Genomic DNA, 19345 nt, shown 5'->3' with positions numbered 1-19345 from the left:
GTGTGACTCCTGTAAAGCTGTAACTCAGACCTTTTTGCACACATTATTTTTAGTTAATGTAGATGGTGTTAACACTAATGCCCTAACCCTTAAGGAAGCCAGTTAATTTCCAGCTTGATATGAGCAGGGAGCTGGCTAATTTCTAGTGTTTTGGGGAGGGTGCCAAGATGAGCAATGCCAGGGTGGTTTTGGTTGCTGGTGTTCCTGAATGGAGCACAAACGGGTCTGTGCTTTATCCCAGGCCTCCACCCATGGCCTGCCACCCCACCGTCCTCTGCTTGCGCCGTGGGCTAGGTGTCTGTAACGGAAGGGCTACAAGCTGCAGCTGTGTGTCGTGATACAGTCAACCAGGATGCCTGGAGGGGGACAGGCTGGCAGCTTGTTAACCGAGTGACACGAGGCTGGTGGCCTAAGAAGACACAGCTACCTCAGTCTAGTTCTGCGTGAGTAAGATTCAGAAAAAAGTGACACCATCACGCTTGCACCCGCCCGTTGTTACCGAAATGTGGATCTAGCAGGGAAAAGGCTGTGGCAGGCAGGCAGGAGAGGAAAAGGGAGGGGGGAGTTCAAACCCTGTGGCCCAGAGAAAGAAAACCCTGCCTTCATGCTTGCGTCAGTAGCCTGTCTGTGTGCTGACCCCAGGCTCACCTGAGCCTTGGCAAAGCTCCCCTTTGTTCTGTGTTGGCTTCAGAATCCAGAGTTATCCCGCAGCCACTTTGTGACCCGTTCCACCCAGACAGCCTGCCCATGATTGCTTCATAAAGCAAGACCCAGGAATCAAAAACAGGGCATGCTTCCTGAGCAGAGATGGAAAACAGCTGGGCTGGAAAAAAGGAGGGGTTTGCTGGCTGAGCAGTGGAAAATACAGATCAAGGCCTGGTTGTGCAATCTTCCCTGGCTGGCCTTTGGCTGCTATTGTGGCAAGGGGACCAGCTGGAGCTGGCAGGAGGCTGGTGCCAGGCAGTAGGGTAGGGAGAGCCTCTGGTGACAAGAGGGCCAGAAACTCAGCTCTTAGTTCTGCATGTTTTAGACTTGAGTGAGAGGAGACAAGTGACATGTGGTGATGTTGCCCTCTCCACTGTGCTGTAGTCAGATCTGTCCAGCTAGCCCAGATGGCATTTGAGTGGCCAAACCAGTTACAGTAAAGGCACCCAGAGCTGTAAGGCTGCAGAAAAGCGACCTGACTGGTGTGGAGCTTGATTCCTGGTGCTCATAAAGTGCTCGCTAGGTGGCCACAGCAAGGGCTGTGGTTCCATACTCTGGTCAGGTTCCTGCAGCTGAATCCTCCATGCCCATCCTGGTGAGTGGGCGCACACCAAGCAACGAAACAATACACACGTGTTCTGCAGGGAGGCTGAGCAAAAAAAAAATGAAAAGGCAGAGCAGGCAACCATCACCATCCCCTGAAATCAAGGGAGGGCCTTGCCATGTTTTTCCTAGCCTTAACTGCTGGTTGCTTCAGGTCAGGCTTCTGGACAAGTTCTTGATTTGTGTTAAATTCAGATTCTCTAACCAGAAGTAAAGGAGCCTGTAGCTTTAATGTGGCAGCTGATTTTGAAGCCAGGGAAGAAGGGTGTGGGACCGTTTTTTTTGTTTTAAAATCTAATTATTGAGTTCAAGAAGGAGGGGATGGACAAGAACAGAGATAGAGAGTTAGGCCTTCGCTTCAGAGCCAAATTATCCACAAAAAAATCACTACAGTCTCCTGCTGAGAGAGCCCTGCAATGTCCCTCTTCTCCCAGTGCTCCTCTCTGTAACCGAGCAAGAAACTAAGGGAAGGGGCAAAGTGGTAAGAAGCAGAAAGCAAAGGATGTGGGCAGGACCATCCATCACCTCCTCGGCTGATACATACCAGCTACATTGGCCTCTCTTCTTAGCACCTGGAACAGCAGACAGTATGATGAATGTTTTTCGCTATATAGTATTGGAGCCATGGACGCGCTGTAATTGCAGGGAGATCGTGCTTTCTTAGAACTGGCTCAACCGACCGAGCTGAAACATATGGATTCAGACCTTGCTCTGCAGCAGTTTTCAATCGTGTTCATCAATAAGACATAGCACAGCTGCAGAGGGAAAAAAAAAAAAACAAAAAAAAAAAACAAAAAACTGCTACAGAGCCCATGAAGGGAAAGAATGAAGATGTGTTGTGATGACCTGGAGGAGGCAGGAAACTAGAACTGAGGCAAGAGCAGCGCCCAGAGGAGTGCAAGGGGAAGTGGTTTTGTCCCAAATAGCAAACTTAGGAGCATTTCCGGCTCTCTGTGCCAAGTTTTGGCATACAGGTACCTCAAGGTGTGGGGTGGGATGGGTGTTGGCTTCAGTTACTGGAAGAACACAATCTCATGGAAACCAACACCAAGAAACAGCGTTGTGACCAGAAGCAGGCTGTGACAGGACACAAACCATCGTGCAGAGAAGGATGAAAACTACATTACATTTGCAGGCTAGGGGCTAGGCTTCCAAATGGATGCAACCATTGAATTATTGGAGTTCTAGGCAGTTTTCATCCTGCCATAAAGTATCCTGTGGTCCAGCATGGGGAGCTATATCCACCAGATGAAAGGAGTGAGGGACCTCCCAGCTCTGCTGGTACCAGTGGGAGCCCTTTCAGTTGGATTCTCAAGGTGCAGTTTAAGGGGTGCTGCTGGACGCAGCTCCCACTGTGCAAGAGGCCCAGCCCATAACTCTTACCCCAGCAGAAGAAAGCCTTTTCTTAGATACTTCTAACATTTCATGGTCTGAGAGAGTATATGTAATAGATTTTGAGAAGAATTCCTCTCTCAGAAGAGAAGAAAATTAGAAAAATGACATGCTTAGGGTTTTGTTCCTATAACAAATTTTTTGTAGACAAAGAACAATGAGTTTTGCTAAGGCAAATGCATAATTTTAGCTATTGCAGACTTAAGCCAGGTCACACTACACTTGGTACATAGCAGGCTTTGCACAAGTGCACGCAAAATCAATTTGTTTAAACCTGGGCAACTTTGTAGTACATCCAAACAAACAAAACCCAGGCAGATACACAGAATTAATAGGTGGTAATAGCTTCAGCATTCTAAGAGCTGTTGAAAATTTGGCATTGCTTGCAGATAAAAAACAGTGTTTCAGATTTTAGTTTCAATACAAAACAGGATGAAGGCGTTTTTTAGAAACAATTTGCAAAATGAGGTGTTAGTCTTTTGGCTTCTACTGACCTGAAGTTATTCTTTATTAAAAAAAACTGTCCTTCCCTTTTAACTTCTTAGTATGATATCTGTCATCAGAATTCTTATGAAACAAACATTCTGCATCTGTATCTACTCAGCAGGGTCAAAATTGGATTTCAGCAGTGGCTGAAACAAAATTTCATTTAACAAAAAATTGGAAGTTTTGTTCCCAAGGAAGAGTTCCAATTTTGTTGAAATTGTATTCCCTGCAAAAGAGCAAAACCAAAGCTATCGTTCGAAGGTTTTACCCAACGTCTGTGTACTCCTCAAGAAGGAGAAAGGCACTGGAGAGAAAGCAAGTGTGGGTTTGGGAGAAAAGTCCTACCAACCAATAAATGGGAGCAATGAAAGCAGAGGGATGAAAAGTACAAATTCCCAGGCATTCCAGACATATCTGGTATCCTTTACATCCTGAGCTGGGCACTTCACTTGTACATATTTCAGTGTTCCACCACAGAAGCAGCTGCATTTCAGTCATGAGTTATTATATGAAGAGTTCTGTATAGTTGTCGCAGGATCTTAGGAGATGAAAAGGAGCTGACCGCGGCAAAGAAAGTAAAATAGAACATGCAATCTATTAACTATGCTGGAAACCACTTATGCCACAAAGAAGTGGGTGCCAGGAAGCAAAAACTTCCAGAAGAAATTAAGGGGGAAAAAAAAGGGAAGAAAAAAGGAAAAAGAAAAATATTAAAAAAAAAAAAAAAAAAGGAAAAAAAGTCACCGGTAGCTGGGAGAAGAGTACAGGCTCGTTACCACATCTGAGCTGTTGAAAAATAGCCGCTGGTTTTCTGTAGCTCTTCATCTGTTTTTCTGTTCCTTTTTGTCCTTCTACTTAACCTTGCCGGGTAAAACACATCTCCAAGGACAAATAAAAATGATATTCTTACCAGCGCTGCTGACTTTGCAACCTGTCAGAAAACTGACTAAACTTGAAGCTCCTTCAGTCAGTCACTTTAAAATATAGTCAGCACTGCGCTTAAAAAGAAGAGGAAGAACAAAATACAGGAATTCAACACCAGGATTACTCTGCTGAATATTAAGACGTTCCAACGGGCTCTGGGAGAAACAGCACAACTGCTGTGATGCGCAGTGTGACAAAGGGAAATGGTGCAGAATATCAGGCTTGGCTCTTGCATTATGGTGCAGATACTTAATTTGTCTTCATTAAATATATATGAAAGCATGTTTAGATCCAGAAAGGTGGCCTGGGAACAACTGGGAATGCTGTTAAAACATGGACCAAAGAAATGTTAATTAATTTCACTAGGTTCATACTTCACCTGTCCAAGGAAAAATGACTGGTTTTTAGCATTTGAGAGGGCAAAATCTGCAACCAGTGCTTTTGTCATTACTTACAGTCATCTTCCCTGGAAGCATTTCCCTGGTTTATGTGCACCACATGTGGATAGAGAACCTTAATTTCTTTTAGGAAACTTTTCTGCATCAGATGCTTCTCTGCTCCTCGGAGATGGGCCTACAGAGTTAGACGTGCAGCCCAAACAGACTGCAGGGATCTGCAGATCAGGAGGTGCATCTGCCTCCTTCTGTCTCTGACAGAGGCTGCTTTCAAACTGTCATTAGGACATGAGCAGAGCAAAGCAAGAGTGACTGTTCAGAAACAGCCTCAGGTTGCTCAGGGTCACAACAAGAAAGGTAAAATTAGGGTACCACCACTGTCCTTCACCTGCACGTTTCCTGTATGCCAGCCTGGCCCATGTTATTTATCCTTTCTTATATTCTAACAAGCACCACATTCTGGCTTACAAGCAGTAAGTGCATAAAACTGCTGTGTGTGGCTGTTTTGGCTGTGTTTGTGTGAGGCAGTGGCTCTTCTTTGTGAAGCAGCTGGTTCAAATCCCTGGGCAAGAACAAATGAGGGAGGAGAAAACATGGACACAGTCAGCTGTAGGAACAAGGTGAACTCTAGAGCAGAAGAGGTAATTTTTCAATCAAGCTTTTAATGAAAAGATCATAAAATAACAGTTTCTCATCACTGTACATTAAGACTGCAAATTTCTGAATGCTGAGATCATATTATAATTTCTGTATCTTTTTATATGACACTTGAGTTGAAGCCACAACTCCGTGTGGCTCTGACCTGAATTCAAGCTCTTGAAGGAAATGAACAGAACATTGCAGCAGGAATGTCGGCCTTTACCTCGCCCTGCCCTCTTCTCCCCCTCCCCAGGAAACATCCAGGGCACCTAGACTGACTGACAATTAAGGCTTAAAATTAAAAAGAGAGAGAGAGAGAGAGAGAGATGGAGCATCCCCTTTTTAGTTGTATTTAAAGTATTAAAATAAAGTGGGGGAAAATATCCAGCCAGCCAAAACAAGGTCCTGTCCTCATTAGAAAAGTTATCCTCAGCCAGTTATCCTCAATTCTCGTGGCATTTAGAGCAACAGTTGTCCGGGTGCTTCGATTGATAACTTGTGAACGAGAAGGTTTAAAAAACATCCCACTCTTCAGGAAAAGCAAGCACTATGAGGTGTGTCCCCTAACTGCCAGCAAATACTGCAGCACAAAATATTGTTTTAAACCTTCCCTACAGCATCCCACAGGGTCTCCTCTGTTCAGAAAACACCGATCCGTTTATATTTTGAAGCCACTGGGCTTCCAGGAGAAGAGACAGCAGGAAGGACTGAATGACAAATTAATTTCTCTCTCTGAACTTCTGTTTCAGTATTTTTGAGTCATGTTAGTTCAAAAAAGGAAAGCAGAATAAATAGCTGTTACATTGTGGCACAGAGATGAACTAGGGCTGAAATAAAGAAGCCTTCCTAAGAGGCCCAGCTGGGAACTCCACAGCAGAGCTGAACTGCCTCACAGAGGATCCTAGAGCTTTTGCTTTTACAAGGAAAGTAGCAAATATAGTGAGTGTCTTCGGAAATCGTCAAAGGTGAAATTGCTTTCTTCCCCTACCCTGAAAAAATGCAAATACAAGGAGTAGAAAGGGGCTGAAAATCATCGACTGCTTGCCTCCTTATCTCCTGCACTAAAAAAAGGACAATAAGGTACCATGGGACTTAAAATATTGCAAAAGCAGCTGCTGAAAGCAACCTCCAAATTTTGTTTTCAAGAATGTGACCCGTTCTGGAGTGAAAGAGTAACTATGGAAAAAAAGGGGGGGTTATAGTAAATGAAGAGACTTTGTTGAAGTTGAGAAAATCATTAAGTTTAAACAAAAACAACAACAACAAGAAAAAATGCTAGAAGACCAATTAAATACTGCAGGATCACAGGTCAGAGCTCATTTAGAATTTAAATTCCTGCTTCAATAAGTGTTTAATCAAACATGCCATCTCAGTGGTAAGCATTTCTGCTGGCTAGAGAGAGCTAGATGTTTACCATTTAGCACCTCATAGCCATTTAAACTGTGGGGAGGATTTTTTGCTTTGTTTTTGGTTTACTTTTCCCTTAACTCCAGTACAGCTGATTGGGAAGGTTTCTGAATTTGGCATGTACCCTCAAACCAACAAACATCTCTTTCCTTGTTCTCATTTTTATGGTTATTGCAGGACCATAACTGCTAACTCTACCAATACTGGCACGAGAGGCTTTGTGAAGTACAGCTTTTCCCAGGGACTCTTACCACCTCACTTGGCAGGGAATCTGACGCTTCAACGTCATTTGCGAGGCCCATCACAAAATGGCACAAATGTTGTTGAGTTTGGCACGAAGCTTCCTCCAGCTACCTTGGGCATCACCTCCCCACCTTTCAGACCTTATTGCTTCTACCTACAGTAAACAGTGAAAGGAGGAAGAGAGGGGGGTCGGTAAAGGAGCTCTGTCCTGACCTTCAGGCAGGACGTAGACCTCTCTCAGTCACGAGTTGCAATCAGAAGCACACAACCATTCCTCTGATAACTTTTACATTCTCTGAATTTTGCCAGCATTTACCCCAGAATTAATTTTGTTTGACTGAGTGCGCTGGATGTTTCCCTGGTCAAGACCCATATTCCTGCTTTTCGGAACTGAAGCGACACGGTAAAATACTGCTAACCCAGACTTTGAACCTGCACTGCTTGAAAACAATGCTTTCCACACACACGAGAGAGAAGAAAAAAAAAAAACAAAACAGGAATCTTAAAAGAGTGACACTGTAACTGGAAACATTTAAATACAGCAAAACATAAATTCCTCTTCTATGCAAAGCTACAAAAGTCCAGTCTTTGTATTGTCTTCACAGGTTATGGTTTATGGCTATGCTGAGAGTCTCTGAGATTCTTTTTTTTTTTTTTTTTAATATATTTTTTTCATTTTTTTGAAATCCTGTAGAGAAGACCCTGCGGACACATCTTTGTGTTTGCAACTTTCTGAATTACATTGCAAAACTGTGCATACAGAATCTGAGAAATAAATACATTCATTACTGCACATACATATTGATACAAAAACAACACTGTCAAATAGTGTTTGCACCATCTTTGTTAGATATTAAGACCAGGCAAAATTAATATTTCATTTTCCATCAGCCCCCCCCCTCAAATGTTTGAGGTGGCTTTGGTGTAGAAGGTAAAAGCTACAAAGGGTCAAGACTAATGATGGGGAATTTAAAAAAAAAAAAAATCCTTTTTTTTTGGCTTCAGCGGTAGTTTAGCAAACCATCTTCATTGGTCATCTTTCGACTGTTCTAACATGCAAATCAAGCTTAGGTTTCACCTAGAAAGCCTTGCAGGTTTTGGTCGGTCTCTTTGCGCGTGACTGTAAGGTCTGGAGTGAATCCATCCAGCTGTTCAACTAAAAGGTGGCTCAGACAGTCCGAACGGGGAAGCTCAGGCCCCAGCACAGCTCTGGACAGAAACAGGAGGCCACGTACCTGCGCTCTCTGCCTCACCCCAGACCCTTAAAGCTACCCAAGTCACCGCCTCATCCTCGCGGGGACGTCGGCCGCCTCTGCGCAGCCCCTGCCCGGCGCGGCGGGCGGCTCAGAGTTGTGCGTACTCTGCCACGTCAGCAGCCACAGAGCCTCACAGAAGCTGCGTGCCAATAGCTCTTTGGTGTCTTCTGTGGTCTCTGTGGCTCCTGCTAACTCCCCCAGATGCACAGAGCTGGGCTTTTTTTTTTTTTTTTGCCAGGAATTTGGTTTTGGACGTTCTGCAGTAAGGACTGGAAAACAGTTCAGCCCAGCTCACCAATGGCTAGCGGTAAGGAGATGTGCTGGGTACAGCGGCTCCCACCATCCTCTGCCAACACCCTTCTCTGATCTGCAGAGCTTCTCACGTCTCTCCCTACCCTTTCTTTACCCACTCCTCCTCCTCTGAGGAAGAGCTCGGCTGGTTTAGGCCAAATACCAATATTCGCCTCCCTGCCGCACCTGCAGACCGAGGGCCTGGGAAGCCCTGGCTGCGGTGGCCCTAGCCCAAAGCACCTCCTGCTTGCCCAGACGGAGACACTCCCAGGAGTGCCTCTGCGGTCCTGCCTGGGTCTCTCCTGCGATGCCCCTCGTGGGTTGAAGACAAAACCCCTAAATCTCCGTGCCGTATTTCTGATCGCCCTCCCCGAGCAGTGCTGGAATGCAGGCTGGGTCGCAGGTTTCCCCTCTCGGTTTGGGGAACGCTGCAGTAGCCTTCAGAAGACAAACCAATGGAAAAAGCAAAGATTAATTTTGACTGGCCCCTAGATCTGTTGAGGTCTGAAACTGTAAAAGTTTATGTAAACAATGAGATAAATATATTAGTACTTTTCTGAGCCAAGTGAGGTTCCATACTCATTCAAATGTGCTTTGGTTTAAAAAATAGTTTTGTGAATTTGGGTATGAGCTTCTTTATTTTTTATACAACTTTTGCTATTTTATCTTTTTTTTTTTCCTGTTATTCCGAAAACATTCTGGAACTAAGTGACTAAAGCATATACTTAAGCTGCCAGGCCTCTTTTTTTTCTTTTTTTTTTCTTTTTTGTTGTTTTTAAATTGCTTTATTCCTCTTGAGGCTCTTTGTGTATTTCAAAAAAAAAATTAAAATAAAATTAAAAAAAAATGCAACTCCCTCCCCCCCACCCTAAAACTCTTAAAATCTTAAATATGAAACTAGTGTTTTGCTTTCTCATTAAAATACAGAAAAATGTTTGATACAATACTATGTCGTACAAATGCAGTTGAGTGTTCAGGCCCAAAGCAGGCCTTAAACAGTCCCTGAAGTTTTGAGTATTATTAGTTATTCATTATTACTGTCACAATTTGGAAAATGTTGTTTATACTCAATCTATGGAACACAACTTTACACAGCTACTTGAAAAAAAAAGAACAAAATTTCCTTTTGTACAATACTCTCGCTGTACACAGACTTTATGTCGTATTGTTTAAGTGCTGGGGGAGGGGGGTAAAGTTTAAAAAAACGCTCCGGAAAAAAAAAAAATAAAAAAAATCAAATAGCATTGGGTCCTGAATCGTCACAATGATTCTCAAGGCTTAAAAAAAAATGAAGCGGGGGCCTGGAGGGGCGGAGGGGTTAGGAGAGGCTGCACCACCCACACACGTGCTGTAAAAATGGCACTAACCGAGGGCAGCAGCTCCGGCTGCTCCCAGGGGGGCTCTGCTCAGGCTCCTGCTGTCCCCAGGGCCAGAGCCACCGCAGGGCACAGCCAAGGGGGGCAGTGGCAGCGGGGGGCAGAGCTCAGCGCCAGCCGCGTGCCGCTCACCAAAAGAGATAAAAATTGTTCGGGCAAGCTGGGCTCCACGGGTCCGGAGCCAGGCAAGGGGAGCCGTGCTCGGCAGGCAGCCCGGGGTCCAGCTCAGCCTGCGGGCTGCTGGAGGGAAGGGAAAGGCAGGGTCAAAGTGCCTAGGAACTCATCTCGCACGGCTGTCCCTGGGCCCTGCTGAGACTTGCTCCGAGAAAAAGGTAGATGGCAAGGCCTTCCCCGTCTCACCCCGAGACGACTCCGGGGACGTTCTCAGGGCTTGGCAGGGAATCGAGGGGAGAAGAATTCAATATATATTCAAAACGTGGAAGTGCTAAAGACACTAAAAACCCACCTAACCCTGCAAAAGAAAACAGTGCATCGCGGCACAATGAGCAAAAAGAAGGCCAGGCTCCCCTCATGCCCCCAGCTCGCAGCGGGGCCGGAGCAGGCAGACAATGGCACGAGCAGAAGCAGAGCGGAGCGGGCAGGAGAGGGGCGAGCGTGTTCCCTGTAACGTGACACCAGGCCAAGGCGCAGTTGGGTTCTCTATTGCTTGGAGCCTGGATTCCAGTTTCCTCAGTTCATTCAATTGACCCAAAAACTTCTTTTGGACTAGTCTACCTTAAAACAAAACAAAACAAAACAAAACAAAACAAAACAAAATGAAGCTTATATTTCTTTGTTTTAGTTAAACATGCTCACTTTTTCCTTTTTTTTTCTTTTTTCTTTTTTGGTCAAAACTTAAAAAAAATGGTTTCGTTTTTTGTTTTTTAAAAAAAGACAAAATGTGAGGTTTGGTAAACCCTACGCATAGAGACTATACTGGTTTGAGCAGAAAAAAAAATATGAAAAAACGCAAGTGTAAACCTTACTCAATTCAGAAGGGATGATTCTACTGGCTGTGAATTTTTACCACCACAGTCACGGGAGGCTTGAAATAAGCCATAGCTTTCCACAAGGTCACGCCAACAAAGTCAAGGGGGCCAAGAATCGGTGGGCTACGTTCTCTGTCTTCTCTCCTAAACCAATAGCAGCTGTTGGCTGTGATGTCTTATGCAGATGTTGCAAGAACATTTTGTTTCTTTTTCTTTTCATTTTTCTTTCTTTTTGTGTGCGTGTGTTAAATTGTCTAAAAGGGAGGATATGAAACACTTTGGTTTGCTTTCTCCTCCTCTCCCCCACCTTATTGCACTCTGGATTCTAGTAAATTATAGGCTGCTATGCCCTCACCCTCTGTCCTGCCAGGTGTTTGCAGACTGACCCAGATGTGCTGGGGGAGCGGAAGATGAGGGGGACATTTTCCTCTCCCCAAAGTATCCAGAGTCAATAAACAAAGCTGGAAAGGGCCCAGAAAGCTCAGAGAAGTTTTCTTCTTTTATCTAAAAGTTACTACAACCAGCCAAGAGACTGCCAGCAAGCCAATCCAAGCAGCCAGCACAGCTTCTGGCGCTGCGTATTTTTTGCTTTGTCTTTGGCCAAGCTTTGCGTTAACATTTCTCTAGCTGACTTTCGATGGAAGGACAGGGTGGTAAAAATCCCTTAACTTTAATTTAGCTTCTACTTTTATACATTTAATTACTTACAATAAGAGAAAAAAATGCCTAATCTTTCACTAACCATCTTATTGTTCTCATGAATTCAAGAGGTAGCAAAGGTAACAAGTCTGTCCACACAGACTCGCTCTTTAGTGAGGGAGGAAAGCTAAAAACATACACACACACAAAAAATAAAATAAAAAATAATAAAAAAGTACCTAAGGAACTTGTAGCAAGTCCAGCCTACATCAAACCCCCTCCCCACCCACCCACCCTAGAATTAACCTCAGACCTTCCAGTTCAAACATTCACATAAACGTTACAATGGTTTTTCCTTTAATAAAACAAGTACCTCTAAGCAAAGAATATTCATACGAAACTACTAGAAAAGTAAAGACGACCCCCTGCTCACTGAAGGAAATTCCCAGGGCATCCAGGCCCTGTTCAGTCATGGGTAAGGCAGAAGAGGTTTGCGTGTTTTGTGGGGAAGGGTGGCGTGTGGTTATGCGTGCCAGGGAGAAAGATCAAAACGAAAAGAGGGAGGGACGGCGAGGGAAGCATCACCACTTCTTGAAGTGAAGCACTCTGGCGGTGCACGCCTCGGGAGGCTGCTCTCCCCACCCTGGGCAGCCCATGGGCACGGCTGGGGGGTCCCACCACTGCTGTGGCTTTCCCACCGGATCCAAAGGGGCTGCCGACCCTGTGAGATGGTCCACAGACACAGCTGCCACGCTAGTGAGGGTGATGCTGTGTTATTTCACAGCTGCTCTGGCCGCTGAAAAGATGTACTTTTTTTCTTTAATGGCAAGAAATGCCCCTACTGAGTTGGATGTTAAAAGAGGACGTGAGTAGGGTAACAGCAACACAAAGGAACGAGGCAGGGAGGAGGCAGCCAGCGGAGGTCAAAAGTTCCCCCACAGTCCTGCTTCCCGCTGCAGGTAATCAATATGGCAAAGAAGTCAACGTGCTCAAAGAGAAGCGGCATTTCTTGCCAGATCACCAAGATTTGGAGGGAGAGTTGGACTAAATGCCTCAGCTTGGCTGTGGACCTTTCTTTTTTTTTAAAAAAGGGAAAAAAGGAACTTTTTTTTTTTTAAATGTTAAAGCTACATTTGTTTAGGCCTCCCATGACTGAACAGAGTGTGGGGAGCTGCCCCCTTTTTTGTTTGTTTGTTTTTTTTCTTTTTTTCTTTTTTTTTTTTTTTTTAAGCAGCAAGTCTACAGAAAGGTAAATCACTGCGGATGGGCTCGAAGCTCATTCTGGAGTCTTTGGCTTATGTGGGAGAGGTATGCATTCGCAGGTGGCTGATCAGATTGCGCTGCTGGGTGAATTTCCCACCACACAGTTGACATTCGTAAGGTTTTTCTCCTGAGTGGACACGCATATGCTCTGTCAGTCGGTACTGCCGGGTAAAGCGCATCCCGCATTCCTCGCAAGCAAAGGGCTTGAGCCCCAAGTGGCTGCGCATGTGCCGTGTCATGGTGCCCCGCTGCGTGAACATCTTGCCGCAGATGTTGCAAGGGAAGGGCCGTGTCAGCCAGTGAGTCTTCTCATGCTGCCGCAGCGTCGCTGGATCCTTGTAGCTCTTCTCACACACCGAACACTTGAAGGGCCGGGACTCGGCGGCGTAGGCCTGGTTGGGGTTGGACAAATCCTCAGCTTCATCCTTGCTGCCGTACGTGCCTTCCTCCTTGATGTAAAGGTCTTCCTCGGTGTGCGTCTCCACGTGGGCGTTCAGCTGCTCGGAGCTGGGGAAGCCTTTGCCGCAGGGGATGCAGACGTACAGGTTGTCGCCGTAGGCCACTGGCTCAAACCCCTCCTGCCGGTAGACGTAGTTGGCGCTGGTGTGCCCGCCGCTCTCGCTCTCGCTCTGGCCGCTGTCGTCGCTGTTCTCCTTCCCGTTTTCCACCTCCTCCTTGCACGGGTAGGGCAGGTCTGCACCGTAGGCTCCGGCCAAGCTCCGCTCCACAGATTTGGACAAGGGCCCCAGCAGGATGCCGTTGGGCAGCCCTTCGCCCTCGTCCCTGTCTTTGCTCCCCTCCTTTCGGTCAAAGGCGCTGTCTTTCTTGATCCACTCCTTCTTGCGGGACGAGTGCCGGAGGCCCTTGCGCTGGCTGCTCTCCGTCAGCGCGTGGTGGCACTCCTCGCTCAGATCCATCTCCATGGGGTCGCTGCTGTCCGCCATGCTGTGAGGGGCTCCGACTCCAGACTCGTCGAACGATGAGGCACTGTTGGCTGCGGGGGCTGAGGCAGATTGGGGAGAGCCGTGCTGGCTTTCGCTGTGCTGCGTGTCATCGTGGGAGGCTGCAACAGGGAGCGACGGGCTTTTTTTGGACAGGTCGAGGCCTAGCTCCTGGTCGCCGGTGCTCCCGTTCGCGCTGCCGCCCCCACCGCCGTTCTTACTGGCTCCCCTGCTTAAGGAGTGACAGTTCTCTTGGTTGGAGCTGCTGATGAAGACCTCGTCATCGGAGAGCTTTCCCTTTGACAGCTCCTTCGAGTGCGAGCCCTTCATCCCCTCATTTGACCCTGAATAGCGAGCTTGGATGACCGAAGCGGTGGAAAGTCTCTGACTCCTGGCGGATCTCCCGACCCCGAGGCCGCCGGCCTTGCCAGCAAAGGACTTGCTGCTCCGCTTCAGCTTCTTTCTGCAGAGAGCTGCCAGGTCGTGCAGTTGGAGGTAGCTTGCTGCGGTGAGGAGAGCATTAAAGTTCTGTTCACCGGGCTGGTCAGTCGTTAAGAGCTTACCAGTATAAATAAAGTCCAAGATCTGCCGGAACACGGTGGGGTTCACCATGTCCGTGTCTAAGTTAATCAGGTTGTCATGCAGGACAAGGGATTTGAAATACATGCTGCTGGCTGCCAGGATGTTCTTATGGGCACGAAACAGGGCATTTTCTACCACAATGATCACATCACAGAGGAAACCTTTGGCTCGTTGCTGGTTCAGCTGCAGTAGCAGTTGTTTGGCATGATTTGGCAGTTCCATCTCCACCTTCTCTTCCTTTCACCTTCACTTTACCACCTGCAAAACAGGAGGACGAGAAGTGTGAACCTGCTGTTTCCACTTGAGCAAGTCGACATTTAATAGACTGGCTTAACACGGTGCAGGCTGCCTTCGGCTTGACACTGACTAAGGAGGCCTGGGAATGATCCAGCCTTGCAAGCTGTGATCCTGCTCGGAGCACAGACAGGAGTGGTTCTCATCAGTGGCTCTCATTTTTGGTTCTCTCAAAACTCAGATTTGCGAGTATCTTTTTACAAAAGAAATCAGCATTGGCTGGAATTAGCGTTCAAAAGCTACCAGCAAGGAAACAATAGTTAGGTACAGAGGAAAGCTGTTTCCCTTCCCTGGTGCAAATCTGAAGGGTGAATGGGGAGATAGAAAAAGGGAAGAAAAAAGAAGCATCTACCTCTCTGCCGTTTGCGTATCTGAGCATGTAAAATAATTGGCATAAGCTGCAGCTTCCCTGCTTTACCATGGAGTTTGTTTCCTGGCTTTTACATGTTGAAGTCTTACAAAACCCGGTGGCTCTGGGGTTGTGAAAATGACATGTAGCAACTAAATCTGTAGGAGATGGAATTAATCACACTGAGGTGTGAATGGGAAATCTCCTTAAGAGTATGAAAGGCTGCTTTAAAAACCAGCCCCCTGGCAATGTCCACAGCCCAATCCACTAACCTCAGGGGCTAGAATCAACCCCGAGCTGGCTGAAATTCAGGGTGTTGAGCGAGCCAAATGCCACCAAAAGTCTTCAGCAATCTGAAACTGTTTTCTTAAGTCAATTCCCCTCCCTTAGCTTGAAGGAATTTTGTTTAAACTGATAGAGTCAAATAACCTGTCTCAAGTCACGGTCTCTCTGCCCTGAAATACTGAGAAGAGAGGAAGATTGTGGTTCCCTCTACGTAGTTCATGTGTTTCACAAACAGTATTTATGATGTGTTTTAGTTTAGATATTTATATTGACTTTCCCAGTAGTATGACGCTTAGGAAACATCTACTTTGAGGAGGATCAGAATTAACTAACTGCAACTGCAAATTTGGTAGCTAGTAAAGCACATAATAACTAGAATTTAAAGTTGGGGCTGCTTTCAGAAATCCAAGATCTTTTTCTTTTTTACTTTGTTGTTGAGACTTTTGTTCGAAAGTGCCAGCTACTATTTGTAATAGGCATTTATCTGTTCGTTTAAAGTTGGTTTAAAGCAATTGCTGAATTTCAAACATAGGAATTAAATACCAGACATAAAACAGCTACCTTTAGCCTTCCCCTTCTTCATTCCTTTCCCACTTCATGTTATTATTGAAACAGATTTCTGCTTTTGAAGGAGGAGCGGGCCATACATCCATAGAAATGAAGAGCTTAAGTTTTGTCTTAAAATCATCTTGAGTTAATGTTTTTATTGCTTGTGAGCCCCATTACCACATTCTGTCCCATCAGACTTCAAATGATGAAGCATTAGACTGAATTATCTTCTCTCGGGGTCAAGTATGTGTACTCGAGGAAAAGAAATATGAGTGAGACTCTCATTAGTAAAAATAAGCCTTTTTCAAACGTGATTCTTACTGACTGGTGATTAATAGAAAGATTTCAGCTGGCAGAAAGGTGGTAAATTTACCTCATCCATTTCTGTACAACAAAAAGATTTTTCTTTATGAAAAAAGCTACAGAAAAGTAAACTAATGCATTTTTTCCTCCCATACTGCTGACTCGCTAGCATGGTACTTTTGTGGTTACCAAAAGAAATGCCGAGGATGTGCCTCCCTTCTTCCACGGAACACATGTCTCCACTTGGCTAGCCTGAAATTCGGTTAGGCGTTTGGTACAATTTTGTGGCCCCTGCTCAGTGCCCTGCCACTTAGTTCTGCACCCGCACGGATCTCAGGGGCTTTTCACCTTGACCCACAGCTAAAATGCCTGCTCTGCTTTTCTCTTCTGTTCCCATCTGTTCCAGCAGTGGATGAGAACCCAGTAGATGGGGCATCCACCACTGAGCCTTTGGCACATGAATACTGTTCCCTGAGGTGGCTGCCTTTAAAAAGAGTTGCAGCCAAAGAAGGAAATGCAGGCTTGCCGTGGCATTAGCCAGTTAGTTCTTCTCTCTCTGTAGTGTTTCTGCCATAGAAATTCATTCTGCAGCATCACAAAAACACGACAGAGACAGGGATTACCAGCGCTGAGCAGTGTTGAGCACTTTAAAAACAAGTTTTGCTGTAATTAGCTACATCAGAGTTGCAGCACGCAGGCGATGTGTCTGGCTTTAGTGGCTTGCTTCCAGAATTGCTGATTAAAAGGAGGAAGCAACAAGAGAGGCACCAAATACCCACTTTTATCTAACCAGGCCAGTAAAAGCACTTACTTCTGGGTCACCAAGATATATCGATAGGGAAGGACAAAAACATGGCTTGCAACGTAACACAGCATCTCTCTGTATAAATGCATCATGCTCAGGAGACAGCCCATTACTACACTATTTTCACTGCAGATAGAATGGTGCTTCTCCACGCATATAACACACAAAATCCCTCAATAGGATTTGTAAGTGTTCCATCAAAAAAAGAAATGCAGGAAGGGAAAGGAAACAGCATAGCCAGTATTTTTTTTCCTAAACACACTGATAAAAAAGTATGTTATTGAACTAAAAGTGAGCTTATTTCCCATTCATGTGGCACCTGAAGCAGTGGCCTAGAAATCTCTGTGTACGTGTTTGTCTAAGCCTTTGCAAAAAGTCAAGGATTGCTGCTGCTACTGGCAGGAAATATTTTGGGATTTTTACTTCTGTTTTTTCTTTCTGCTTTAAATGATCTTGAAGCCAGGTAATGAGCCTGCAGGGAAAGCCCGGGAAGCTGACGTAGAATTATAGTTTTGCTTTTTACTGACCTTTATGAGGAAGATAATGTTATTATTAAATCTCAGGACATTCTGCAGCAGAAAAATTAGCATAGTACAAGTTGTTTAAATTACTTCTATTTATCTCACCTGTCAAATTTTACAAAAGTACTCATGTTCAGTAGGACGTAAGTATGGGGTCGGTCATTACCTTTAGGAGGTTTTAAAAGCAGTGGTCAGCTTTAAGTACTACAACGCTGCCTATCACATTTGAATTTGTTAGCTGAAGTCTAACGTGGATTTAGCAGCCCCAACAAAATGAATGTAATTAACAAGGCAGGAAAACCTTCAGCCTAGTTCACAGCCCCGTGTTTAAAGGTTTGCCAGGCATTGCCCACTGAGCACTTTTCCCAGGACAGCCAGGTGGGTCAGAGCACACACCCTTTGACTGCGTACCTTTGTTGGCAAAAGCTTTATAGCATCAGCCTGGCTTCGGTATCTTGTGTAGTCCTGAACACAAAGAAATCCCTTCTGAGATGTCTTCCAGAGCTGACCAGTTATAAACACTTCTTAGCAATGATGCATTTTTGGGGTAGGGAAAGAAGGGGGGTGTTGGAAATCTTGTTAGCAAAGAGAGAAGCAGGCATTATTCCTTAATCTGTGGCATTCCTGAGATCTCACTTCTAGCTGAAAGCATGGGACCAAAGATAACTACAAGGTTAAGTCCAGCATAAAAGTTAGCAGATCTTCCCAAACAAATGGCAGGTGCAGCCTTACAAAAGCCTTGCTATCCATTAGTTGGCAGAGAATGGCTCTTAACAAACCCTGAACATTTGGCTACCACCACCAATAACAACAACAAAAGCCCCAAAAGTCCCTGAAAAATTACAGTGGTTTATATTCCATGTATTTCAGTACAATTTTTAAGACCCCTTCCTTTTCTTTCTTCTGCACATAAATACAAAAAATAAACTCCCCATTCAGAGGAGCCCTGGCTAAGGAAAGGCTCAGCTGCATTTCAGGTTAAAAAAAAACAAAAAAAAAAACACCAAACAAACCTAAAGAATATGTAAATATCTCACTGGGGCCACAGTCTATTAGCATTGAAGTTGGTGTGCAAAATTTCATTCCTTTGCATTTAAAACAATCACAAAAGGCTTTGTTCAATTAGCATTCGAGATGTTTTTTTTTCAGATTTAGGTTGCTTCCTAGTCATTCAAGGCACGCAGTTCTCAGAGCAGTGAACCTGCCACATATTCTTGTGCAAGTGAGGAAGGAAGCAAGGCTGAGGCTCTCCACTACCTCCACCATATCCATGGCACTGAGACACAGCACATGCAAAGGTGTGGGAAATACAGGGCACAAATCACAGAATGCAGTAATGCTGCAAGCAGATGCCACACATCAAACAAAGCTACGCAAGCTAAGAGCTGATAGCATTTTCACAAGCAATTGTGCCCAGGGAGCTGGGTAACTGAGCTGCTGTGCCCAGCCTGGAGCACACAGTGATCCAGTGGGTATGAAGATGGTGCAGAACGTACCAGCTGCTCCAGGAGCTTTGCTGCTCTCACTACAAAGCAGGAAAAACATAATTTGCTCTCAATTTCCATAAGGACTCTGGAAATCACTAAAATTAGATTGCCAAATACAGGAGAAGAGGAATGCCTTCACCCCGTTAAGTAGTATAAAATCTACATATTCATTACAGGTTTGATTCTCTTTAATAGTGCTACATCTCTTCATAAAAGTAATTCCTGAATGAATGCTAAATGGGTTATCCTAGCAACCTCTGGCAGGAGATGCTATTTGATTTCACCTCTGTGTTATAGATTGCAGCATATGAATATTGTTTACCTTTTAAGAAGCAACACCAGTGAAGCAAAGAATCAATCAAAAACAGATCTAAGGAATCACTCATTTCACGTAGAGGATTTGTGGATGGATGAGAAGGCTAGACACCGAGCACCTGAGCAGTGCACTAACCGTACTGCAGATAAAAACCAACAAACAGATTAGATGTGATGTATCAAATTAGATGCCATCAAAGCGCTAGCCTACTGTGCATGTTATAATATACTTAGGACAAGATAGTGGCCTGCTGGCTTATATCTCTGCCTTCCCAAGCAGTTCTGCTGCACTGAGCACACGCTGCA

General features: G+C 45.2%; 2 protein-coding genes and 1 long non-coding RNA gene across 14 annotated transcripts in view; 1 reads left to right on the top strand and 2 right to left on the bottom strand.

The window, feature by feature from the left end:
• Positions 1-19345, top strand: part of UBE2L3 (ubiquitin conjugating enzyme E2 L3) — a 243152-nt gene that overhangs the window by 88530 nt on the left and 135277 nt on the right. The window lies entirely within an intron of this gene.
• Positions 1065-2002, bottom strand: LOC311420567. The gene is made up of 2 exons (XR_014684368.1): positions 1853-2002; positions 1065-1354 (listed from the first exon to the last, which is right to left on the bottom strand). It is a non-coding gene; the product is annotated as an uncharacterized lncRNA (long non-coding RNA).
• HIC2 (HIC ZBTB transcriptional repressor 2) overlaps positions 11686-19345 on the bottom strand; it is a 74597-nt gene continuing 66937 nt past the window's right edge. For 9 of the 12 annotated variants that reach the window (XM_084491597.1, XM_084491601.1, XM_084491607.1 and 6 more), the window contains one exon: positions 11686-14389. In XM_084491597.1, the coding sequence (XP_084347723.1) occupies positions 12641-14353 (1713 nt within the window). In that variant the 5' untranslated portion in view covers positions 14354-14389 and the 3' untranslated portion in view covers positions 11686-12640. Of the gene's footprint in view, positions 14390-17648; positions 17703-18733; positions 18763-19046; positions 19180-19345 lie in introns of all 12 variants that reach the window. The other 3 variants (XM_084491599.1, XM_084491598.1, XM_084491600.1) reach the window with 3 other exon arrangements.

Source organism: Aythya ferina, assembly GCF_964211825.1.
Source record: "Aythya ferina genome assembly, chromosome: 17".
Taxonomy (NCBI): Eukaryota; Metazoa; Chordata; class Aves; order Anseriformes; family Anatidae; genus Aythya; species Aythya ferina.
This window is presented reverse-complemented; position numbering and strand designations above follow the sequence as displayed.